This window comes from Atta cephalotes (assembly GCF_000143395.1).
Source record: "Atta cephalotes unplaced genomic scaffold scaffold00040, whole genome shotgun sequence".
Lineage (NCBI taxonomy): Eukaryota > Metazoa > Arthropoda > Insecta > Hymenoptera > Formicidae > Atta > Atta cephalotes.
In genome coordinates, this window is record NW_012130104.1 from 2,602,891 (window position 1) to 2,629,504 (window position 26,614).

At 33.5% G+C, this 26,614-nt stretch overlaps 6 protein-coding genes across 6 annotated transcripts; 3 read left to right on the top strand and 3 right to left on the bottom strand.

Annotated features, from left to right (window-relative positions):
- Positions 1-2,600: 2,600 nt before the first annotated feature.
- On the top strand, positions 2,601-3,791 carry LOC105622135 (U3 small nucleolar ribonucleoprotein protein IMP4). The gene has a single exon (XM_012203568.1). It carries the CDS (start codon positions 2,601-2,603, stop codon positions 3,537-3,539), a length of 939 nt encoding a protein of 312 aa, XP_012058958.1. The 3' UTR covers positions 3,540-3,791.
- Positions 3,792-6,051: 2,260 nt separating this feature from the next.
- Positions 6,052-8,814, top strand: LOC105622136 (transcription factor Sox-9-A). Its single transcript, XM_012203569.1, has 6 exons — positions 6,052-6,120; positions 6,182-6,239; positions 7,001-7,542; positions 7,600-7,675; positions 7,754-7,939; positions 8,163-8,814. The coding sequence occupies exons 1-6, from the start codon at positions 6,052-6,054 to the stop codon at positions 8,573-8,575; spliced, it is 1,344 nt and encodes a 447-aa protein (XP_012058959.1). The 3' UTR covers positions 8,576-8,814.
- A 44-nt stretch (positions 8,815-8,858) lies between these two features.
- On the bottom strand, positions 8,859-13,202 carry LOC105622152 (glycine dehydrogenase (decarboxylating), mitochondrial). The gene is made up of 10 exons (XM_012203582.1): positions 12,978-13,202; positions 12,814-12,892; positions 12,068-12,203; positions 11,603-11,993; positions 11,004-11,524; positions 10,655-10,937; positions 9,926-10,575; positions 9,272-9,735; positions 9,040-9,185; positions 8,859-8,975 (listed from the first exon to the last, which is right to left on the bottom strand). The coding sequence occupies exons 1-10, from the start codon at positions 13,200-13,202 to the stop codon at positions 8,859-8,861; spliced, it is 3,012 nt and encodes a 1,003-aa protein (XP_012058972.1).
- Positions 13,203-14,667: 1,465 nt separating this feature from the next.
- On the bottom strand, positions 14,668-17,182 carry LOC105622137 (ruvB-like 1). Its single transcript, XM_012203571.1, has 3 exons — positions 17,042-17,182; positions 15,838-16,513; positions 14,668-15,543 (listed from the first exon to the last, which is right to left on the bottom strand). Exons 1-3 carry the CDS (start codon positions 17,180-17,182, stop codon positions 14,990-14,992), a joined length of 1,371 nt encoding a protein of 456 aa, XP_012058961.1. The 3' UTR covers positions 14,668-14,989.
- A 1,445-nt stretch (positions 17,183-18,627) lies between these two features.
- Positions 18,628-19,899, bottom strand: LOC105622138 (solute carrier family 35 member E3-like). The gene is made up of 5 exons (XM_012203572.1): positions 19,408-19,899; positions 19,142-19,294; positions 18,975-19,057; positions 18,763-18,901; positions 18,628-18,696 (listed from the first exon to the last, which is right to left on the bottom strand). The coding sequence occupies exons 1-5, from the start codon at positions 19,897-19,899 to the stop codon at positions 18,628-18,630; spliced, it is 936 nt and encodes a 311-aa protein (XP_012058962.1).
- A 948-nt stretch (positions 19,900-20,847) lies between these two features.
- LOC105622153 (nuclear pore complex protein Nup160 homolog) lies at positions 20,848-26,581 on the top strand (the record flags this gene model as incomplete). Its single annotated transcript, XM_012203583.1, has 12 exons — positions 20,848-20,932; positions 21,419-21,732; positions 21,820-21,937; positions 22,152-22,681; positions 22,762-23,562; positions 23,650-24,080; positions 24,185-24,406; positions 24,534-25,216; positions 25,296-25,649; positions 25,727-25,909; positions 26,005-26,171; positions 26,351-26,581. Coding segments are annotated over exons 1-12 (4,119 nt in total), but the record flags the coding sequence as incomplete, so codon positions are not given.
- Between the last annotated feature and the right edge of the window lie 33 nt (positions 26,582-26,614).

A 26,614-nucleotide genomic window follows, 5' to 3' on the forward strand; every position in this document is an offset into this window, starting at 1 on the left:
GTACGTACGTACGTACGTACGTAGTACGTACGTACGTAGTACGTACGTACGTACGTACGTACGTACGTACGTACGTACGTACGTACGTACGTCGTACGTCGTCGTCTCTCTCTCTCTCTCTCTCTCTCTCTCTCTCTCTCTCTCTCTCTCTCTCTCTCTCTCTCTCTCTCTCTCTCTCCTCTCCTCTCCTCTCCTCTCCTCCTCTCTCTCTCTCTCTCTCATCTTCTTCATATTTCCCCTCCGTCTCAATTCTCTCCTCCTTCACCTGGCTGCGAACGCAGAAGAGGCATCCCCCGAGATTACCACTCCACTCGTTACTACCTACAACGTACTTACGTTACTTTTAGAACTGCTTATTACTGTGATTACCGGCGCATAATGCGGCGACCGAGCCGTTCTACAATTTATTATTGAATTGCTATAATACGGACTGACCGGCATTGCCTGCGCTGACATCGTTATATACACGTTGTTGTGGAAAACGCGTAACGCAAATCAAGTTTCTCTAGACAATTCATGGTAACAATTCTATTCATCACGAGTCAGATATCGTGAGCCAATATTATTCAGGATATTTCGCATTCTTAAACGAAAGTGATCGAAACGATTTAGAAGAAAATATGAGTTTTGTTGAAAATTTTTAATAATAAATATTGTATTAATTATTAAATTGCAAATTGGTTAAAATTTGCTTGAAATTAAATAAGAGATGGATAAATTCGATTATTTTATTTATAAAGTTAAACTTCATTCTTCATATCAAGTGCAATTTTTTATTTTAATCCTTTATTTTTTAACATTGATTGCAAATAATGTGTAGAATAGTAATATGTCATTAAAAGTCAACGTTGTGACAATGAAACTGTACGCTAAATATTTTGTTCAATATATATTAATTATTTAGAGAAGAAATTTAATGTTTGAGCAAAAAGAAGCATACATAAAGAAAATGTAATATTCTTTTTTTCAATGAAATTTTCTAATAAAACATATTTTTAATTGCATCTTATAAATTCAAATTTGTTAGCGCACATTTCATATTTTCAGTCAATTAAATTTCAAAGCAAATAAATCCCAATAATTTACTTTTTTATGTATCAGCTTGTATTATTAGTTTATCAATTGTTCTGTAAAAAAATTTTTAATTTCAATTTAATTTAAATTTTATAAATTTTATAACATTTAACAAAACGTTCTTTACTCCGTGTATATAATCGACAGAACGTTCCAAGGAATTTTTCCTCTTGGGACGACATGAAATGCGGAAGAGGATGCTTAAGGCGTGGACTCTGGTGAACTGCATACGTGTGTACACACGGAGAAATACACACATATACACAGATGATCGAACGCATCGAACAAAATGACCGGTCTGGCTGTCTATCCACCTATTTCGATACTATTCATTGTTACTTTCATGCGTGATTGGCCGCACTCAAAGTAGTTACACAAAATAACACATCCAAATCGAACATCGTAAACCGCACATGGGGAAGCAGACTGATTTCTCAAGTCGCGCTATATTGCATTTTCTCGCAAAATACACGTTGTGATACACACAAAAACAATCGAACAACAAAAATCCATGAGAAATTTAAAGAATGTTTCAAAAATGATTTTCTAGAATAGGCATAGGCGCGAGATTGATCCTTAATTGATACAATCTTTTAAAAATAAGAAAAGAAATGATTAAGATAGATAATAATATAGTATTAATTACAAAATAAAACATTACAATCATATTAATATTAAATAAGAAACAAATACAAATACTGCAAATTTAAATTTTAAATGTTCAAATTGTTGTATTCTAATTTACGAATTAAAATTAAAATTTTAATTAATTGAAATCTTCTTAATTAAAATTCTAAAGAGCTTATCGTTTTTTATATCTCTTCACTATATATACTTATATACTTTCAGATACAAGAAATATTAAAAAATAAAAATAATAAATAAAAAATAAAAACGTATTTGTATATTTAAAAAATTTAATTTACAAAAAAATAATTTTAAATCTTACTAACTCTAAATATATATAAATTTAGAATTTATAATAAATTTAGAAGAAAAGAAGTTTAGATAGAAAATCTTAAATAATTGAGTAACTGAAAATTATACAATTACTACATAAAAAACTAATTTATAAATTTATTATTAATAGTTGTTTTATACAATCAGAAAAGGGTTAGAACTAATTTATATTTTAAACTTGTTTCTTTTGTTAAATATATTTGTATTTTTATATTTGTATTTTTATATTTGTATTTGGTTTTTTCCTAATAATTAAAATTTTTAACATAATATATATGAAAAAATGAACAGTTCTTGTATGCAATTTTGGACAAATTTAGCTATCCTATTAGATGCATCAAGTATTACATTCGATTGGTTCTTACTTTTAAGTTCAACCAATTATATTCAAGTGCTACTTAACTGTGTGCGATTGCAAACTAGCTGCACTTTAAAACACATGGTATAACCATGACCCTATAACCTCCAAACGAGCGCGCTATTGTTGTCAAACGCTGTTCGAGGTGAATATTACACAAAGTTTTTCTTACAACAATCGATACGTGATACAATCTTAAGCAGCAGAAATGTTACGGAGACAAGCACGATTACGTCGAGAATACCTCTACAGAAAATCCGTGCAGGATAAAGTGAAAGGTATCCAAGAGAAGAAAGATAAATTGAAACACAGTTTGGAAGAGAATATACCGATCCATCCGGATCTAAGAAAAAGCGCATTACATGTGCAAAGGAAGATCGAATGGGAGGATGCTGGGCCAGAGATGGCAGTGGCCATGGGTACGGAGATGGGCGGTACCGTAGTCAACCACGAGGACGACGAATATCGCTGGGCTGGTGTAGAGGACCCGAAAATTGTCATTACGACGTCTCGTGACCCAAGCTCCCGGTTGAAGATGTTCGTGAAGGAGCTTCGTCTGATATTTCCAAACTCGCAGCGAATGAATCGTGGTAACTATGAAATGAAGCAGCTAATCCATGCTTGTCGTGCCAATGATGTCACAGACTTCATCATCGTACACGAACATCGAGGCGTTCCTGATGCTCTGGTGATATGCCACTTGCCGTATGGACCGACAGCCTACTTTACCTTATCCGGTGTTGTAATGCGACATGACATTCCCGATATTGGCACAATGTCGGAACAGTATCCACATCTAATCTTCCATAATTTTAAAACCAAACTAGGAGTAAGAGTAACAAACATACTGAAATATCTGTTTCCTGTACCAAAAGAAGACAGTAAGAGAGTAATTAGTTTTGCTAATCATGATGACTACATATGTTTTCGACATCACACATATAAAAAGACTCAGGAGAAGAATATTGAATTGACAGAGATTGGACCACGTTTCCAAATGAAATTATATGAGATTAAATTAGGAACTCTGGATACTGAATCAGCTGCTGACACAGAATGGGCTTTAAGACCTTATATGAATACAAGTCACAAAAGAAGATTTCTTTCTGATGAAGATGGTTGGCAACAAGAAGATAATTTAATTTAATTCCGATATGTCTGTATATCTATGTACATATATCGATCATTTAACTTTGAGTTTTATAAAACAGCATTGATATAATATTATATATAATATTATATCAAAAATTTCTTGAAACAATATAAAAAAACAATAGATGAATTATATACAAAATCATATAGATATAATACACTACTTATGTGAATAGGCGTTATTAAAATATAAATTTCAGTTCAAATTTATAAATTATCAGCAATAAAAAATATCTCTCTTATGAAATATCTCTCTTATGATTGTTAGGAAAAAAATAGTACAAGTAAAAATAACTGCAGTTATAGTAAAATAATTGTTATTACCACGATTATCGCCTTTCGATTAAAGTTCTGCTGAAGGTAGCCTTAATTTTTGCCAGAGATTCCATTATGCTGCCAGAGATTGATTACTGCCGAAATTCCAAGATTGTTAGTGCCTTGTAGTCGGTCTATAAAAGAATCAGATACAAAAAAGTGAAAAAAGCCGGCGTTATCTGTATGCACTGTAATCTTTTTTAAAAAATCATCAAAAAAATTTAGAACGATTAGTCGAAGATTTTTTTCACCTGAAGTCTGGAGTTTACCGGATCAAAAACCATTGAAATAGAAATTCTAGAAACCATGATTATTATGTATTTCTATCCAAACATGTACATTAGAAGACGTCTGGATAATAATAGCCGCTTCATATTAATGTCGGTTCGTATTAACACATATAACACATTTCTCCAAGGAATGTCTCAGGACGTCCCTCGGATAACTGTATTATATAAAAATGTGAATAATTTCTTTATTCTTTTTATATACATCTTCCTTCTTTCTTGCTCGATAATTGATAATTTTCACATCTCGCGGAAAATGTCATATCATTAGAACATAAAAACTATCAATCAGTGCGTAAAGTGAATCTTGCTATTTGAGATTGCAAATGGCAATGGTGCTTCCAAATTCCGATCGGTTGAGAAAATGTGTGACTACGAAAAAGACAATAATTTCGTTACATACTCATTAACAGTCGCATGACAAACGAAGATCTTAAATCAATCCTCGATTTCCGATTTTGTCTTCTCTTTCTTGACTGTCGATAATATTCGCGATCGCGACGCGGGAGAAATGTTTTGTACGGCGCGAATCATTAGAAATTTGTCGAACTGGCGTCTCACTTGAAGTTAGTCGCGCAATTCAAATTAATCGAAAATGGCGACACACTTCGTTGATAACGAAGATGCGTGATGAAGAGGATAATAATTTTATTACGTATTTATAAGCAACTATTTTGTTTTGATATTTAACAAACAAATCATATTTTCCACAAACATTTCTCTTTTTTTTTTTTATTAAAACAGATCATCTTCATGTTTTTCATAACGCGCGAAAAAGATTTCATATTATGAATCGCGGTATAATATAAGTAGTCGTTTAAAGTAAATCGGGCAATTCGAATTCATATCGTGATTCCTTTAAGGCGATATTTGCATATTAATAAAATCTTTTCTTAACAATAATCTTTGATTAGTAATTAAATTTTTACATTTTAATTACATTTTTCGATGCGTGAAAGAAATTTTATATTTCAAAATTAAAATTAATTTTGGTGAAAATTAATTAAAACTAATTGAAATTTTGGATGTTTTCTAGCAAGTAGTATAGTACAATGAATCATTTCATCCTTCTTCAATATTGGTAAACAATAAGGATGTAATATAAGGATGTAATATAAGTATTATACTGTATTTTTACTGGAAAACACTCTTTATCTGTAAACTCCAAATAAATTACACAGTAAAATACATTTTATTTGTATTAACGTTTACTCAAATTCTTGTTAAAATTTTGAATTGTTGAATTTTTAACATATATAAATAAATTATGAAATATTAATTTAATATAATGTAATTGTATTATTGAAATATTTTGAATTCAATTATTATTCAATATTTCTTGTTATTATATATATTAAAATAACACAATTTAGTAGTAAACAAACAAATAACAAAAATAATATTTTTAAAACAAATTCTAAGATAAATGTGTTAACTTATCAGAAGTGTTAAATTTATTCAAACATATTAATTCAACATGTTATAATGTTAATTATAATAAAAAAATATTATAATTGCTTATAAATTGTGTTACATTTCTGCGTTAATTTTTTAAATAATATTTATGTTGCTTCCTATAATATATTCCTCTTGTATTAAATAAATTTTAAAATTTGAACGGATCGTTTGAATATCTATTTATATAAATTTAACACAAATGTTCCAACCGTGTAGCGATTCGTATTTTATGTGGGTCACATTCAAAATCCTGCGCGCTGCACCGAGTGCACATCTTTTGAGTGAGCTGTATAGCATTTGTTTTTGTAAATAAACAAAACATCTTTTTGCTAAAAAAAGACTAACGTGATGTAAACCATAAATAGCCGCTGATCATATTTCCATGCAACAACCCCGTAAAAATATTAGCGCGGAGAAGTGGCAATACTCCGAATTGAATGCCGCGCCATGAACGCGAGGAGCGACGAGCCCGCGAAATCCGAGGGTACGTCGCGACGGCGGCGGCGGCGGCGGACGGCAGCGGCGGTGGCGCAGCGCGCGCGTTCAGATTCAGGCGGCATCTTGGCACTCTTGGCAGCAGAAGGACGCTATGGATGTGTTCGGATCGTCAAAAGCACGCGCTCAGAAGAGCGACGGTGAGCATCGGTTTTTCACACTATTAAAACTGCATCATACAAACTGTTTGCTTGTTCGCTGCTATCGCTTGCGGTGCATCGCATGATCTGGCGCGCGCTTGTAGAGAACTCTCGGAACTCTCTTTCTGTAACATTCATTTGCGTTATACGTATATAGATGCTAGCGCTTCGATGTATATGGCGGATAATCGTTGTACTAACTGCGCGCCGTACATGAACCATTGTTGTGAAAAAACAAATACAAATTTTCATGAGATCGAGTTAACCTCGATCGTGCCAAATCATCTTTCTGTGTATCCTATGACTTTAAGAGATAAACAATCACTTCATTTTTACATGCTGCTTAAACGTTTCTGCAACTTATTGCGTATATCTGATGAATGGACTTGATGAATGGTAAAAGTAACAATTGGATCAGGAATGTACAAATGTCATTGAGAGAGCTTCATTCACCTTAAATTTGCTTACATCTCATTGTCATCTCCTATTTATGAAAGTGATTAATTGAATAATTATTTTTCATAAAAACATAATGCAGATTTTTCAAAGACAAGAAGTGAAGAAAAGTGAAGTGCGAGTTGTACTGCGACTGGCTGCCCACATCTTTAGTAGCTGATACATTGTAGCCTGTATAGAAGTAGTATTTCTGTACTGTGTCTATCCTGACTCTATAAATGTTTAAGCCTGGTAGTTAGCTATTGCAAAGTACATTGGACTCTTTCTTTTTTTTTTGGCAAGGTGCAGTCTGCTTTATCTTTCAGATCTAGAGGTCACGGGTATCTCCCGTAGTGGTCGCGTGAGGAAGAAATCTTCCAAGCTCGTTGACTTCGAATCCGATGATCTTACGGAAAATAAACTCAAGCGACAAAAAGCACAACAGCTACAAAGTCAACAGTTCTTAGATCAGTATGAAGTACAACAGCAGCAACAACAGATATTACCCATGCAATCTACCCAAGTGGGTAACATTGGACAACAGAGAAAGAATTCTAGCTTAGTTCATACACAACAAAGGCTTAAGATGGAAACCCTGTCTGATAATGAGGGACAGTCATCCAGTTCAGAATCCGATGATCCCTCTGGGATAAATGAGGATGAGAGTATAGACTCTGGAAGCGACGAAGTAGATCCTCTTTTGATTGACGAAAGAGAAATGGGATTCAGAAAGCTAGAGCCACCACTAGGTCAGGAAACATCATCACAAGCAAATAGTTTATATATGCTTGAAAAATCTAAGAAAAAATTGATTATTAAGGATGGGAAAATTGTAGGCAAAACAAAATCCCAACGCAAGGATAAAGGGGTATGTACTATGAAGAATGAATATCAAAGAAGAACCTTAATTTTTTGACATTTTTAGAAAACGAGATTTACTGCTTACATGCTATGGGCAAAGAAAATTAGGCAAGAACTGTTAGAGCAATCTCCTTACATGGGTATCAGAGCTATATTTTTTTCCTTAAGTTATAAATGCATGCAATTTCGATGTTGTTATTCATTGTTGCTTTTTGTAGATTTTGCGGCAATTTCTAAGCGATTAGGAGAACTGTGGGCTACAGTACCACATCTGGAAAAATATAATTGGCGCAGACGTGCAAAGCGCTTAGCAGCAAAGCCTCATTCTTTACCAGCAAATAAAGATGAGCCTGTTTGGAAAATGCCACCACCCGCCTCGCGAAAAAAATTCATTAATAAAATTGGTGGGTTTATTGGTTCTTGTATATAGGCAATGTATGATTTGTATGTTATGTTGTAGTTTATTTCCACTTTTTTCTCCATGTGCATGTGCATTAGCTAAAAATGTGAAATCGAATATATATTTATCGTGTGATTTTTGTAGTTATTAATTTGTCTCTTGTACACATGTATCATTTAATATTCAATACAGCATTAACAAATTATTCTGTATATATTGTATTTCAGGTAATGGGAAAGAAACAAAGCCTGCTTCTACAAGGAAAACTATTCAACTCGGCGTACCGTCTGTTGTTGGGAATGTTTCAATCTCACCACCATCAAATCGTTCCAATAAAGATCTAGTTAACGAGCCAGTAATAGGTACGGGAATGTATAAAGTTGTTGGAACACAGCCAATTGATGTTGCAGCTCATCTTAAATTGCTTGGTGAAAGCTTGACAATCATCGGAGAACGTTTGAAGGAACACGATGGTCAAATAGCTGTTTCCGGTAGTCTTTCAGTTCTACTGGATTCATTGCTCTGTGCCTTAGGTCCGTTAATTTGTTTAACGCAGCAATTACCGGAAACTAATGGAGCTAAACCTGAAACACTTTCTCAAATGCTCGATAACATTGCTTATCTTATGCCTGGTCTATAATGTACAAAATGTGTAAAATATATTCATAATAATGTAAATAGAGAAGTAGAGAAATTAGATATAAAAAAATATATTCTACGAGCGTGAAAACAAAGATAATGTTCATTTAAAAATTTAATCTTAAAGACAGATTCTCGTTATATTTCGTCTACTGTCATATAGATAAAAAAACATTATGTTTTATATAAATAATATATTTGTATAAAAGTTACAATAAATATTTAAATAGTCCTGCATTACATAACTAAGTAACTATACAGGGTATATAAATATAACATCACAATTATTGATTATCTGTAGGCAAAATAGGTGGGCACGTACAAAATAGATTCTTATCGCCATATATGTCGTCTATCCTTCCGACGCTTGGCCAAATCTTGTTAGTTCCTTTCACAAATGTCTAAAAAATTACAAAGTAATTATTATAAATTAATATATATTTAATGTTCATATAAAATTCTTACAGCAGGAAAAGCTGCCAACTCTCGCGAATATGGTCGATTCCATTCGGTTGTTATAACTTGTTTCTGTGTATGAGGTGCCATTTTTAAAGGATTCTGTACACTATCTAATTTTCCTTCTTCAATGTCCACAATCTCTTTTCTTATAGCTGTCGAGAAGTATAAACGTGAATGAAACGATAAAAATGCTTGCCATTAAGATATTTTAAACATTATTCAAATTTTTTTAACTTACAGATTAAAGAATCACAAAATCTGTCCAACTCAGTCTTGTCCTCGGATTCGGTCGGTTCGATCATTAAAGTACCAGCTACCGGCCAACTCATAGTCGGTGCATGGAAACCATAATCCATCAATCTTTTCGCAATATCAACGGCCTCAACATTGGCAGTTTTCTTAAAGGCTCTTACATCTAGGATGAACTCGTGCGCAATCAGCCCAGTCTCACCTTTGTATAACGTTTTGTAATACTTCTCTAATCTCTTGCTCATATAATTGGCGTTAAGAATTGCCACTTGCGTAGCCTTGCATAAGCCTCTCGGACCCATCATCTTGATATAAGCCCACGAAATCGGTAGAATAGCGGATGATCCGAAAGGCGCGGCGGATACAGAACCGAAGTTCTTTAAATCACTATGATCGTTACCCAAACAATTTATTACTGGATGATTCGGCAGGAAAGGTATAAGATGTCGTTTCCTATAAATTATAGTTTTTTAACTTATAACTTTTAACAGAACTGTTCTTTGTCACTGGACTGCACTACAATTTTCTGTCTCGCTTTCTGAATTTTAAATAGTTTATTTTAAATATCATAAGTGTAATACTCTAGCTCAGCCAACAAAGAACAGATCTTACGTGAGATTTCAAAATTTAAATAATTGCTTACACTCCAATAGGACCCATACCAGGTCCGCCACCCCCGTGAGGAATGCAGAACGTTTTATGTAGATTGAGATGTGACACGTCGCTGCCATAATCACCAGGTCGACACAAACCAACTTGAGCATTCATATTGGCACCGTCCAAATATACTTGACCACCAGCGTTGTGCACCATGTTGCATATATCACTAATCGTTTCTTCGAATACTCCATTCGTCGATGGATACGTGATCATCAGACACGATAATGTTTTTTGGTACTTGTTGATCATTTTTTTCAAATGTATCATATCAATAGAACCATCCTTTCGTACGAGGATAGGTTCCACTTGCATACCTGCCATTTGAGCGGATGCGGGATTTGTGCCATGCGCGGATATCGGAATTAAACAAACTTGTCGATGTTTGTCTCCTCTCGACTCATGATAACATTGTATAGCCCTCAAACCCGCGTATTCTCCTTGTGCTCCACTATTTGGTTGAAAACTAATACCATCGTAGCCAGTGATTGCGCACAGATCTCGTTCCAGCTCGGCAAACAATTGTTGATATCCCTCAGCCTGCTCGAGCGGAGCGAAAGGATGTATGTCTGTGAAACCTTTCAAACTGCAAGGCATCATCTCCGTTGTTGAATTCAACTTCATTGTGCAAGAACCCTGATAAACATTTATTAATATTAGCAAAAAAGCAAACGTACCATATGTATAAAAGTATAATACTAAAGAAAATAATCACCAGTGGAATCATGCTATGTACGAGGGATACATCCTTGTTTTCCAAAGACTTCATGTATCTAACTATTCTTGTCTCCGAATGATAGCTATTGAAGACAGGGTGCTGTAAATACAAAATAGTACGATGGAAATCTGACTTGTCCAAACTTCTCGTGAGGAAGCTTTCATCTTTGACCACTTCTTCAACTGTAATATTCGTTGCAAATATCTTAAAAAGATCATTCACGTCCTCTGCTGTCGTCGTTTCATCAAGAGATATTCCAATCGTATCATTGTTAAAATATCTGTAAATTTTCGTTCGTAATTTTATTAATAACATCGTAAACTATTGCTGTCTATTTAGGAAATACCTCAAGTTTATTTTAGCCTTATTCGCATTTTCCTTTATCACCTGTACAGAAATCTTTGGCGATACTGTAATGGTATCGAAGAAGTATATGTTATTTATTGCGTTTCCAGCCACCTCCAAACCTTTCGCCAAAGCTAGCGTCAAATTATGCACTCTACTTGCAATGTCTCGTATTCCCTGAGGTCCATGGTATACCGCATACATTGCGGACATGTTAGCGAGTAACGCTTGTGCGGTACAAATATTGCTGGTGGCTTTATCTCTTCTGATGTGTTGCTCGCGCGTTTGAAGGGCTAAACGATAAGCATCCTCTCCATTGGAATCTCTCGTAACACCTATCATTCTGCCAGGCATTAAGCGCACCAATTGCTGTCGGCACGCAAAGAACCCAGCGTGAGGTCCACCATATCCAAGAGGAATCCCAAAACGTTGGCTCGTACCCACGCATATGTCAACATCGAAATCACTCGGCGGTTGAAGCACAGCTAACGCTAGTAAGTCGGTAGCAGCGCAGACGAGTGTCTGTAAGAAAATACATTATTATATTATTTTAAGATGTCATTTATATATATATATATATAATAATTTTTAACAACATACCCCATTAATATGCGCCCTTTTAACAACATCTTCAAAATCGTGGATGCAGCCATTTGTATCAGGATACTGTACAAGAATACCAGCAATATCTTTTCCGCTGGTTTCTACTTTAAATACATCACCAATTACTAAGGGCAAACTTAAGGAAGCGGCGCGTGTTGCGATAACACTAATTGTCTGAGGATGTACTCTGTCGGAAACAAACAATTTTTTTCTCTTATTATATCTATGTGCAAGTGCCAAAGCCTCCGCTGCCGCTGTCCCTTCATCTAAGAGGGAAGCATTCGCCACATCCATCCCCGTAAAATCACATATCATGGTTTGGTAATTCAGTAAGCCTTCGAGCCGTCCTTGTGAAATCTCTGGCTGATAAGGAGTATATTGCGTCGTCCTGTGGCGAAATACAATGAAATTGTTTTTATATGATCTCTTATATTTCTTAATATTTTTTAGCACATGATTTACCATCCAGGATTTTCAAAAATGTTACGCATAATCGTATGTGGTACACAACAATTATGGTACCCCATGCCTATGTAAGAACGCCATACGTCATTCATTTCCGAAATTTTTGTGATCCTCTTTATTAAATCGTACTCAGCTGAAAAAATTATTTGTATTAATTTTTATTTTACTTTATACCATTTAAATTTTTAATTATATATAGAATGGAATTTTATTCACTTCACGTACAAAAAAACGAAAAAGGAAAATTCTAATTATTATATATATTTGATGTAATATTATTGAAACGAAAATGCGAAAAGAAGAAAATATGCAGTATATTTAGTAGCACACGATATCGGGAAAAGAAATTATATATAGAAATCTATGTAGTGTTGTACGATTAAGTCTATTTGAGAAGAATAACACGTGAGAACAAAGTAGACGCACGAGATTGAACTGTGACCTGAGATAATGATTTGCGTAAAGGGTTATCAGTATTAAAGCAAGTCGAATCATATAAGTCTCGTGACTTGTCACGTTTTCATGGAATGAACATCGTAGTTATTATGTATTTTATAACAAAAAAATATATATTTTTGCTATTTATATATACGCTATTTATATATGCTATTTATATATATAGAAAGAAACCTGTGTAATTTCACAGACAATGGAACAAAAGCCTAACAATTTACTCCAAATTAACACAACCACGTGTTGATAAAATCTAAGTATTATGTATGTTAACTGAGAAAATTACTCACTAACTGGCTCTTCAAGATTTAAATCTCCCTTGTGAAGAATTTTAGCTGGTACTGCGGTTTCCGTTAATTCATCAAGACTCTGCAATATTGCATCGCGAACGAAAGTTAATCCAGTTGAGATACAAGTATTTTCATCGTATAAATGATTTTCAGAAGCAAATTACCTTAAATCCAATTAGTCGTAACATCTCTATCTGTTCGTGTTCTCTAGGTCCAATGTGTCTCGCTTGAAATTCTTCCTTTTGTAGAAGCAATTTCTTCATATTTTGTCTTTGCAAACTCAGTTGCAAACTACGCTTATGTTGAGCCACAATATTATATTTATTTAAAAACTTAGAGCACTTTGTTATTTTTAAAGTGTACTGCATCTTAACTTTTAAGAAATACATACAGAAATGTATTAGGAACAAATTGAATGCGAATTGAAATGCTCGATATTTAACAGTACGGTCATTCGAGGAACTTAAAACTAACGAATATTAAAATTGACGGAGATTTTATACTCAGGGTGTAGATATCGCACAATGATGTCACAACTTCTGATTAGCTTGAACTCTTCAGCTTTTGAACCCTGAGTCGTTCAACATCTAACAATATATTGAGAAATTATTTTCGTCGTTAATATCTTGTGATTAAGAAGTTTAATGTTTGATCTAGGACATCTAATGAAACGGTAGCTTACGAAGCATAAACAAACATTATTTTTATTTTTATTACGTAAATATTGTGCAATATACAAGAGATGTATAACACAAAATATCTCTTATACTTATATTTTACTACTTTTTATCTTATTAAACTATAGAAATTTTATAGGCTCTAACAAATTAAATCAATAAGGAATAAAAAGCCTTGAGAGCTGATGCTGAATGTTATTGCAATTATGTTTTATTGTATATAATAATTGAAGTAGACATTTCGATCCTTGGTTTGGATTCTCTTCAGTAAATATATTAATGATAAGACTAAAATGTATATAATAATTACCGTTAAATACAAAATTGAATATTAGATTGTATGAACTTACATATTTGTTTGTCGTAATTTGAACTATGAATGTGTATCTGGATAAATCAATTCGCATCCATATGTCAATGTCGATTAAATTACCAAGTTAACTACTAAATAATCATAATTACTAAATAATCATTGAGTCAATAATAAAATTTAAAAAATAAGATTAAAATTAAAACCGAATATAATTATTTAAATGGCTGTTTGAGTATTTAGGCATATTATGCGATATTGACTATTCGCTTGTCATGGATCTTATGAGAACATTTGTCACACAAAAATACAACTACATCTTCATCAAAAAAGGGGGAGCATCAATTTTTATTCTCAAGTTCTTTTCCTTCTTTCAGCTTTTTGAAGCTCTAGTTGTGTTATTGTGTGACGAATGTTCTCATTAGATCCATGATAAGTGAATTGTCAACAATCGCATAATATATTAATATTTAATAATATTTAGTAAACTTAGTAAACTTGATAATTTAATGGACATTGACATATGGATGCGAATTGACTTATTCAGATACACATTATTCACAATTCAAATTACGACGAACAAATATGTAAGTTCACACAATCTAATTCAATTTTGTATTTTGTATTTAATTGTTGTATGTATTTTAGTCTTATCATTAATGTATTTACTGAAGAGGATCCAAACCAAAAAAAGATCGAAATGTCTACTTCAATTATTATATACAATAAAATGTAATTGCAATAACATCCAGCATCGACTCTCAAGACTTATTCTTTATTGATTTTATTAATTATAAACTCATTAATTTAGTTCAAAATTCAAAGTATATTAAAAAATTACAATAAAAGATACATAACATATTGTTTGTTTCATGAAAAATTTTTATTTATGAAATGTTGATGTAACATTCATATTAAAATAATTCAATTCTATGTGAAAAAAACATGTATTCTAATATATATAAAACTATTTCCCTAATATAATGGTAATGTAATTTTTAATATCACTGTATATACATTTTTTAAAAACATGATTTTTATTAATTCTAATTAAAGAAATAACTGTCAAAGAGTTGAGTAAGTTAAGTTAAAATAAAATTGACAAAAATCTAATAATTAAATTACTGTTTAATAAACGGATTTAAGGAAAATAATTATCAATATATTATATCTATCATAAAATTAAGTTTTATTTCATAAATTTATCTTGATTTTGCGAGAGTATCTTAGCGGACGATTTAGCATCCAAGAAAAGCGCATTAACTTCCTCAATGTCCTCCTTTTTGATACTAGTTCTTTCATTGACTTTCGCCGCTAAAGCTGCGGGTGTTAAAAGTTGAACTACATATCTGAGAGTAGTTTTTGTGCCGAGTTCGCCGAGACTGGATAGAGCCTCATCATCAATTTGCAGTCCTTCCGTAACAGCTCTTAGTTTTACTATTTGTTCGATTTCTTGTCTAGAATATGGAAGAGTTCTTATAATCAGAAGACGGTCCAACAGGTCGAGAGGTATGCCGTGTGGAGAGATAATATCTTCAGTTCCTCTGATCTCGCAGCGGCCACGATTCGTAGCAAAAATAACGATCGGCGCTATAGCGCTTTCCAATGCGCGATGTAGATAAGTAAACGTCTCTATATCTAGCATGTGAACTTCATCTATGAACAATACTCCTGGTACTAATTCAGCGATGCCTTGGTCGATATATTTGTTTACTACCTTGTTTATCTCTTTCCGCAACTTATCTGAAATAATTTTGACCTGATTAGATATATTTCTAATTATAATTGAACATATCTTTAATATGACTGAATTTAGAATTAAGAAAAGTATAAATTATAAATAACATTATTGAAATACTAATGTGCCTGTTTCCATTCCGTTACTTAACAAAATATAGTAAAAGCGTTATTTTTCATTTATAACTCAATAAACAACTTGTACATTTTTTCTCACTTTAAGTTTTAGTTTTCTTTTGTTGAAAATTGATATTACGAATTATCCTGTATAAATAATGTACCGCTAATTTTCTCTTTTACCTGTAATTTCAGTTTTCTTAGGCTTCATCAATTGTCCCATCATTGACATTATATCCTGTCCTCCTTGTGGCTTGGCATTAGCTACATCCAAATCATGCAACGTTACATCTTGAATAACTTCCTTCTTTTTATGTACATCGCCTTTCGGTAAAGGAACATATTCCTCCGCTTCCAGATCGAATTCTGTGGCAAAATTATCACTTCGACCTTGCCTCTTTACCGCCCCGCTATTAGCTTCAATATAAATTACATCGCCAGCTTCGACTTTCTCTTTTTGTAAAGATTCATATATCGAAGGGTCCAGTTTTAATTGTTTTGTGCCTTTAGAAGTTTTCAATCCGAGGACTACATGAGATACAGTTTTACCATAGCCACCCATAGGATTTTCTGTTTCAACAGGTGACAACTCAGTCACTTCACCTTCATATACCTCTTTAGTTTCTTTAATCCTTAAGCCAATGGCCCTCCTAAAATTCTCCATGAGGACTTCTGTTTTCTTAATCTCTGAACTGTAAACTTCTGAGCCCACCATAGGACAGAAAGGTACTTTGTTACCAAGTTCTTGAGCAATGGCAAGTGCTATTGCAGTCTTGCCTGTACCTGGTGGACCAGCCAATAACACTGCACGTCCTGCCATTCTCTTTGATTTTATCATGTCAACGACGATACCTGCTGCCTGTAAGAGCAACATTGAGCTTATGCTTGTCATCATCCATCAAATCATTAACGTACAATAAAAATAAAAAACTAAATGAAAAAACGGTTGACTTGAAACTCTTGAAATTTGAATGTCATCTGACACATGATGCAAGTTACAAAATTTTTATGATTTTCACATACATGGTTTTTTTCTACTGTGATGCTATGTCTTAATTTATGAGATTGATTGTTTGAGTTTTTATATGACTAAAGAAACTAAATTGTAACCCATTTCGGGAACAAATTAAACTAAAATTAAATTATACACACAAATAACACATAAATAGCTAAATTAGAAACAGAATCATGATATATTTTTTTGGTGATAAAGAGAAATATTATGAATTTTCTAGCAAGACAAGAAAATCATAATGCTTTCTCTTTGATGATATTCTTTAAAAGTTTCCATTATTCTAATCTATCTTCTAGTATCGCATGACACGTGATATGTCGTGCATTTACTGGAAAACAACGCAGTTGCCGCTGCTCTCAAGAAGATGCTAACCTCACGCGCCATTTCTTGACCGACGAGACCGGCCGCGCTCTGGATGGCAGAGCCATTCTCATCGAGTCCAAGTCCTTTAATATGTGTGTGGGCTGAAATCCTCTGGGTCTTGGCGGTGCTCTTTACCTCCTCAATCTTCATCGTTGTTACCCTTTTGCAAAAATAGACTAACGTAAAGTGCAAACCGGCCGGATGAGCACGTTGCTAGAGTTTGTTTGATCAGTAACGGAGTAACCCCCCTCTCTACCAGCTGCGTTATTACAGCAACGCTATTAGCAAAAATTGAACGTGCGCAGCTTGCGTGCCACTTTTCGAAGCTCAAGCTCGTTTATTGATCTATTCATATGGCGATACTGTGCAGATATATTTCATCATTTGCGATAAAATTAGAAGATAAATTAAAAAATAAGAGATATATCTTCTGAAATGTTGATTGAGAAAAAATAGTTACGTCTGTAGGAAATAGATTGCAAGCTGCTTGTCGAAAAGTCCGCGTCTAGCAATTGATACATTTTTCAATGGCTAGATGTCTCATGAGACGACAATTTCTCGAGAGTGCCACGGACGGACTGATTTCATATATAAAGGCATTCTAGGAAAGCATCCGTTGGGTCCGGTACACCTGGGAAAAAGCTAACGATAAATCGTAATCTTAATTTGAAGTTGCCGCTGATTTCAATACAAGTTCAACTATCTCAGCCCAAGGTGTGACGTCGACCCATTTTGCTTTGAGATACTATTTTCTCGTAAATTTTTTTTCCGTTAAATTTTCATTATGCATTGTACTCACGCTGTCGCGTCGATTTAATTTTTTACTCGAATTTGATATTAATTTTAATTGTATAACGATCTCTTAATCTATTTCAGCAGAAAATAAAAAAAATATAAAAATAAAACAATTACAATTTATTGACATTTGAACATTTGAACTTTAATCTTATTTCTGCTGAAGGTTCAATTATATTTAATTGTAATTATTATAATGTAAATTAATATAATAAATATATATAATTATATTAATTATTATTAAGATATATAATTATATATTTTAATTACGTATAATTATATATTATATATTATTACATATATATATTATTACAAAATTAATGTGAATTTTTAGATTGAAAAAGTAAATTAAAAAAATAAAAAATACTTATAAGAACACTAGTAGATTATGTGTGTACATAAATTTACTTTGTATATCTATAATTGCATAAAATATGAAATATAATCAAAATCAATAAGAATTATTATACAGGATTGTAAAGAAATATAGTCAATAAAGCTTACTTTTTTCTATGAAAATAAATTTATGTATACATAACAATCTTCTAGTGCTGCTTCTATAAGTATTTTTTATATTCATTTGATTTATATATACATTTAAGTTATACAATAATCAATCTTCAAGATCATCATATAACTCATTTTGTCAGTGAGGAATCATTTAAACAAGTTCAGAAATAATAAATAAATGTTTATTGCAGTGTACATTTCAGTGACTTACAAAATTTATACATCATTAAGTACTACGATTTGTTTTTCTTTTTTCAATTCTTTTGATTCTATCTTAGCCTAAAATAGAATCATACTTTATATAGAGGTTTTGTTTCTCCATCTTCAAACTCTGGTATTATCGTCTGGTTGTCTTTCATCTAGAAGGGAATGTTCTATTGAATACAAAGTATGAAGATGACGAGATGTACAAAAGCTGGACTTACTTTGACGTGAGCGTATAATATAATTCCCACTAACGTTAGAGTTATACCTATGACTTGATTTATCGCTAATATTTCATGGAAAAGTAACGAGCCTCCCAGCAGCAGAAGACAGAATTTGGAATGTCCAACCATATTATATCTGAACATCTTGTTAAAGAACATCTTGTATTATGTGCAAATTTGTATATCTCGTAATATTAATGTAAGGATACGTTAAAGGCGAGGTCTTTCCTATGATCCAGTAAGACGTTAAATTCACAAAGAAAGCAACTACACCTGATAGTATCACCATGATCTATAAATAAAGTACAATATGATCACTTAATTTTGTGATCTCAAAAGCTTCTCAGATCTATCTGCTATTGTTTCAGAAACATACCATGTCCAACAATGACCACTTGTGTGTGAATGTCTGTCCAACAGGCTCCAAAATCGGGACAACAATTAACAGCATAACAGCAGATAATGGTGCTTGATAGAATAACAATTGCATTGGATCCATCTGAAACTCTTTCTGCTTTCTGTTTATCATCTGTAAGAAGCAATAAAAAAATAATCAGTACTATATGTATCTAGAATTTATATATAATACATAAATTCTGACTTTCTTATTTATCAAAAATAAGAAATAACAATAGGACATACAACTTGATATAGAGACGTTACAAATACTCCCAGCGTTGCATAGATGGTTCCAATAACGTTGAATTGTATGTCATAATAAAAATTGACTATGACTCCCAGTGTAATCGGTATCAGGGTCAGCTTAACAAGTATACCAAAACGCTTTCTATAAAATATCATCTGCATTACTATCACGCAGGGTGTCGTTAGCATTTTTGCCACCTGATAAGTCCCGACTGTATTGTGAGCCAAACTCAGATTCGTTAAAACGACAAATCCGCAAAATGTCATGGCAATGAACACCATTTCCTTGATGTCAATACTTTTGACACAAAAGACATCTAGCTTTTCACAGATTATCAAGCCGATGAATGTCATAAAGAAATGTATCATGGATAACGTGATATTCGGAAAGCGGGTATGAATGTAGAGCCATTTGTTGAGAAGCACAATTATAATTGAGAAGGCTATATTTAGCGTCAAGTAAAACGCCGTGACCACCTTTTTATTCATCTTTTGTAGAAGCCTAATAATGCTGTCGCTGCGAAAAATCAGTAATTCCGTTAACGATGACTTTTAAGACATTGTTACATCTTGCACGAGTATACACAAGAATCCTGACTGCAATGAATCCTGGCTAGAGAATCATAATAATAATACTATTTCATTCAGGTTCATTTATTGCTCCATCCAACAATCACATAGTTCGTATATATCAAATGGTGTGCCATGTCGAGTGTCTCGAGCATCCACTATCACTTGGCAATCATTTAACATTTCAGTTTCAGACCATTTCAGACTAATTGATTAATTCCACCATATGATAGATTGCGATAGACGTTATGATCACGGATTGCTTTGAATTCGAAATACTCCGAAAATGGCGAAAGTTAAGCTGCCGTATTTCTACGCCATCTGGAAAAGTAGACAAATTTTTGAAACGAAAATTCATGATTACTACTCGATCGGTCATGTAAATTTGAGTTTGAATATTAATTTTTTTTTTCCAATGATTTTATACACTTTGAGATAACTAAATAAAAATTGGTGTTTAATTAATTTATTTATTATGAAAGAGGAAATACAAAAGATCAGATTCATAATCAATTTTTATCTTTAAAACTATCTTAAAAATAATCTTAAGATATCATTAATCAAAGAACTATATTAACATCTTAAGACATTATTTAATTAAGACAGTCTTAAAATAAGAACCGATTATAGATACAATACCTTACATTCTTATTTTATATTCATACTTTACATGATGGTCGAGAGGGCGCAAACGATATTTTTCAATCATATTTGTGAGATCGCCTTTAATAGTATTTTTCGTCGATGACATAAGTTGAAACACGAGGCGAGCGCCAAAAACCGTTCGATAACCGCTCAAGTCGGCGGTTTTTTCTGTAATGTAAAGTGATAAACTCGTTTTAGTGTCTCTCTGCAAAGCATCGGAACATGATAGAGTTCCCGCTGGGATATCGTGAAGTCGTGCCGGATCAAGCTCTACCAGAGAAATGGAAAGAGATCACTCTGAACACAGGTAACCGTGTTCTAACCTCCTCTAGCCGGAGTTCGCCCGGCAAACCAAAATTTCACTCACAACGTCACATAAAAATGCTTTGAGGAACTATCCGTGGCGACGTGCAAGCACAACGCTCGCGGAATAATGTATTGTGTAACATTTGCAAGTTGAAGTATCATTTTTGTATCGTCTAACCTCTCATTTATTGCCCATTCTTATGTAAATTGATTTTGGATGCTATAAATCAAGTGGTACACGTGACTGACTCTAAATTTATACATACGTCAAACATGTATATCAATTTACTGCGTTTTGATAAAATTACATAATTTTAAAATTGCACATTTATTAACTGTTATATTAATTATTATTATATAAAATTTTATAAGAAATTTTATAAGAAATTGTATAATATATGATAAAAATTAATTGCATTATTATTATTATGGTTGATATTATTGTTATTAAGAAGAGAAATAGCTAAAAAGAATCTTATTTTTATAGGCGGAAGCCAAAGTACATTGCAAGATATAAAAGTACCAGAGAGAGCAGGTGGCTACTCATACAAAGATTCTTCAAAGTATTTCACTCGTAATCGCTTTATTTATTGGCGCATTTGCCATGATGTACTTGAATTAGTGGAACATAGTTTGGACATTAATCTTGCCAACTGTCGAGTGAGATACAAATTTACAGACACTCCAATTCTAGATGGAATTTCTATTCATGAGACAGTCAATTCTGTCATTATCTTGATTGTCACTGTTTCCAGTGTCCACAAGCTTTTCTTTTCTCACCCGGATAAAATTCATAATCAAGTATGTCTGAATTTTATTACTTGTTTTTATAAAAAATTGTATATCTTGTTATAAAAAATTATTTTGTTAATATTTACTTTTTTCAAGGAAAATCTATTGGGAACATATACTGATCTCAGTGTACAATCTATATTTAGCGAAGCTTCTGTACAAAATGCCAGAGATCCTCATACATTTCATATTATTTCTAACGCTGGAGCCACAAGTAAGCATGCAGATTATTAATATTTTTTAACAAGAGATATAATGATACAGTAGTCATTTCATCTTTGTTTAAACAAGGATGTAATGATTCATTGTGTTACACTGTATCTCTTACTGGAAAGCATCCTATAGCATAATACGGCAGTAATAAATTCAATTTTGTCACTGCTAAATAAATATATTTACCAGGCATTCACTTAACAATTTTTTTTCAGACTCCCCAGTGCCTCATGCAGCAGCGTCATGGCTTACGTTGCCACAGGAAGAGGCACTGTTTGCTCTTGCATACAGTTCAGCCACTATATTACTCTTGAGGCTCGATGCACTTACAGGTCTCGTGCACACCAGTGAACTGAAACAAGATTCGATAATGCCCAAATTTTTAAGTGGCATAGCCACTGCCTTTAGAGGTCGTAATACCGAAGCTTACGTGGCTATGTCTCTTGTTATACATAGTTACGATAGCGATACATATCTATTTGCATTATGTCGAGAGGGCAATCTACGTGTATGGTCTTGTAACAAGACACAATGCGTAGCTGTAACAGATGCAGCTACTGAGAATCGTGTTGTATCTCAAGGTGCACAAGGTCATGTCTTACGGAAAGTGCTGGGCAACGATGACGAATTGTATCTTGGAACTTTCTTAAAATTTGGCACGGGATGTGAATTCAGCATTCTGAAGCCTGTGCAGGACAACGGCATGTTCAAATTTATTAGATTATGTACATTATATGCGCCAGACGTAAGTACTTTATTAATGCTTTTCTTTCTATATATTTTACTGTGATAAAAGCGTAACGAATTTGTATTATTTGTACACAGCAACATTTGGTAGATTTTGCATTTACGCCAACTAGATTGTGGGCAGTGTGGAGAACTGCGGACATGGATGCGATGGCAGTGACGCATGCACAATTACCGTTAACGCATCGCATTAAACCAGAATGGGAAACTGCAATTTTAGAACCAGCGCGTGACAGTGATTATATTGCAACTGATGAACCTGGACTAGATCCAAGAGAGGCATACATTAATTACATTTTTCATCCTGGAATGTTTTCGTTAGCAGACATCACAAAAGCTCTCAGCATCTACAGGAGATCCAATGTTGTAGCAGATATGACTTTTTCACCAGCCGTTTTAAAAGAAAGAGTATGTATGGCTGTAGAGGCTGAAATGCAGGCAGAAGTGATGGATTACGTGATTATGGATGAAGATTATCTCGAAATCGCTAATCGATGTTGGTCGAAATTCTATTCATGCGTCGTCCAATATCACGCCAATGGTACTCGTCCTGTAGGTCTACTTCTATTACCGAGCGTTTACGGCGTTGTGTTATTGAAGAAGTCCTCGTTCTCATTTTTGAGACCTATGGAAGCTTTAGAACATCTGGTGCTTTGCAACAATAAATCCTATATTTCTCGATTCAAGACAACGCCCATTCTATCGCAAGATGAAGACACATGTCAAGATCTAATCACATTAATGTCCGCGTTAATCTTGTTAGGAGAACAGTTATCTGAAGAAACTAAAACGGAAATCGAGAGAGAATTGTATCATTTAAGAAGTCCAGATATCATAATTGATGATTTGCTATCAAAACTGTTAGAACCTGACGATCCAGTGAGTATTTTAATTAATTTTTACTCTATTTTTCTTTATGCAATGTACTCTTATGTAATATATATATATATATACTGTTACAAATAGCTGTCGGATTTTGACTTCCAATCAGAACTCTGTCATAAACTGAGTCATGTTAAAGATATATCAGGAGCTATGGCCATGTTGTTGGAAGCTTTAACATATGATCTTGGGCAGCCAAATAAATTGCAATTTGAAGATGACCATGATACTTCGAAACTTTTGTTAAATGTCAATCATTTATTTGGCAGTCAGCTAGGAATTGCCACGATAGCGGAAACCATAACACAAATAGCGCTTCTGAGATTTTCCATTTGCAGGGATTTGTTGATACTGCAACAACTCATACTACTTCGTCCTGAGATATTTAATTCGAGATCTTTACATACTATAAGATCATCGTTAGCACCGAGAACCGTTGTACTTACTCAAGCTTACTATGTCGTTACATGGCTATGCGAATCGACAGCATTGTACACACCTTCACAATCATTACTGTAAGTCTTATCATTTTATATTATAATAAATATAAATTTATTTCTGGCCAGGTGATTTGAACAGCAACATCAAGATCATGTTAAAGAAGATTACAAAATTTCAGCGAATCCAGTTCTCAACGTCTTTCAACTCTTAAACTCGCTGATTCGCGAATTAATGTTGGACAGAGGCAACATCGATCTCTCTCACTGTTAGAATTGTTTATTCATAGCAGCGGTGCGAAACACGCTCATATTTTGATGGCTCAAGCGAACATGGACCCAACAACTCTGATACCTTGGCACTACAGTATGCTAACGCATGTGACGCTTATCGCGCAACTTATGTATCCTTTAATAACAGTTTCAATTTTTGATAGACATAATTTTTGGATCAACGATTTTTTTATGTCAAGTTCAAATAATTCAAGATTTATGTTTGTTTCTATATATTTTCTTGAACGATGCAATTAGATGGCCGATATCTGGAAATTTTATCTTCCCTGAATGGCTACTCTCCAGTTGCCAATTCCTGCTTGTTCAAGAATATGTGAGACTTCTGAATACATGGTGCGAGTGGAATAGCGCTTCGAGGAAATTTATATTAGCAGTTGCCTTATTAGAAATGGGAGAGATGCAAAAGGCATGCGATCATTTTCTTCGTGCTTCCGACGGGATATTGACTGATCCGTTTTTAGTAGATGCCTTACTCAATTCTAACGTGACATCGAGAAATAGGGATTTGGTTTATTATTATCTGAAAGTTATCAAATTATTTGAGGAGCACAATGCGTCCGACTGTATCATAGAGATCGCTGAAACGGCCATAACAAATGCGGACGCAGATGATCCGAATTTGCCGACACTTCATTCCATAATATTCGCACAACATTTAAGTCTAGGTCATCACGCGGAAGCTTATCATTGCTTGAACGCGAATCCAGATCCTGTACGCAGAGTGGATTGCTTACGGCAATTAGTTGTTACGTTGTTCGAAAAAAAATTGTTGATAGATTTAATTTCTTTTCCTTATATCGATATGTACGAGGATCTCGAGAGAATAGTAGAAGGCAGAGCCAGAAGCGTTGATCTTATGGAAAACAATTATTATAATTTTTTATATAGTTTCCATATCAATAAGCAAAACATGCGGAAAGGTAAGTTTCTTGTTCTGTTACTGAGCATATATATATATACACATATTATCAGCTATAAACTTTTATTATATTTTTACAGCCGCATCTATAATGTACGAACAAGCTATGCGTTTGAGTCAAGAACCTCACTCTGCACCAATTATAGCGAAGCAAGCACAATGTCTACTAGCGTGCATTAATGCTTTACATCATGTAAGTGAAAAGTACAGGTGGATCGTAAGGCCTGTAATTGATCAGAATATCTCTAGCGAAATGAACTCGTCGAATCTACAAAAGAAAAGAGATATTGATGGTAAAGAGGTTTTGCATTATAAGATAAAAAAACAAGTCGAAGTACTCGAACTGGATGATATCAAAAAGGAGTATTATATAGTAGATGCAAGATTAAAAATATCGAAAATAAATTCAGAATTGCATATAGTTGCACATACTGGTAAATGTCTCTTAACTGTGTAATTTGTCTTTTGAAGAAATCGACCGAAATTTTATATATATATTCATATATTTCAGAACTTTCCGAACTTATCGTCACTTTATGTAGCATTGGCTTATACGCAACAGCGTTACATTTATGCGATGTATTTAAAATTAGTAAAGCCTCTGTACTCAAAAGTTTGACCTCTCAATGCATCAAATTGAGTCAACGCGAGGATCCAAACGCCTGGGATTGGCTAATACAAAATGATATATTCGGTATGCATAATTGTATTATAATTTTGCAAACTAGCACTGCAGAACGATATTTTTTTCAAGAGATATATACATATGTAACAATAATTATTCTTTAGATATTGGAATATCTAATACAACCATTACAAATACTGCTTGGAGATTGTTAGAGTACTTCACATTGAAGCACGAAAAAAGTGATAATTGCGAATTACATAAGGCCGTTGCACAAAAATTATTGCAAGATGGAGTTTTTCTACCACAATGGTTATTAATATCTTATAAAGTAAGTACTTGATCAAATTTATAGTATTTGTATTTCTCCTCCTTCTCCTCCTCTTCTTTAGTCCTATTACTCATGGCCAAGCGTGATGACTTCTCTCATATGCCTGTAGTATGCACGCTGATTGTAGTCATAATATTTCTATGTTGATAAAATATTTTATTTACATTAAAATATTATAGAAGCGAAATGCGTCAGAGCTTCTCCGTCTCATGCTAAATACTGGTCGATTAGTGGAAGCCAGCGACTTAGCGGTAGATTACATTAACGCGGTATTAGGTAGCGGTAAAGAACATTTTGGTCTTGAAACACCATTAGTAGCTACCGCGCCACCTGTTTGGTTACCGCTTAATACTATAGAAGTATTATTAAGTGAATTACGGCACTTGAAAGATGACTCAGCTCATGCAGAGGTAAAGTATATATATTTTTAAATATATATATAT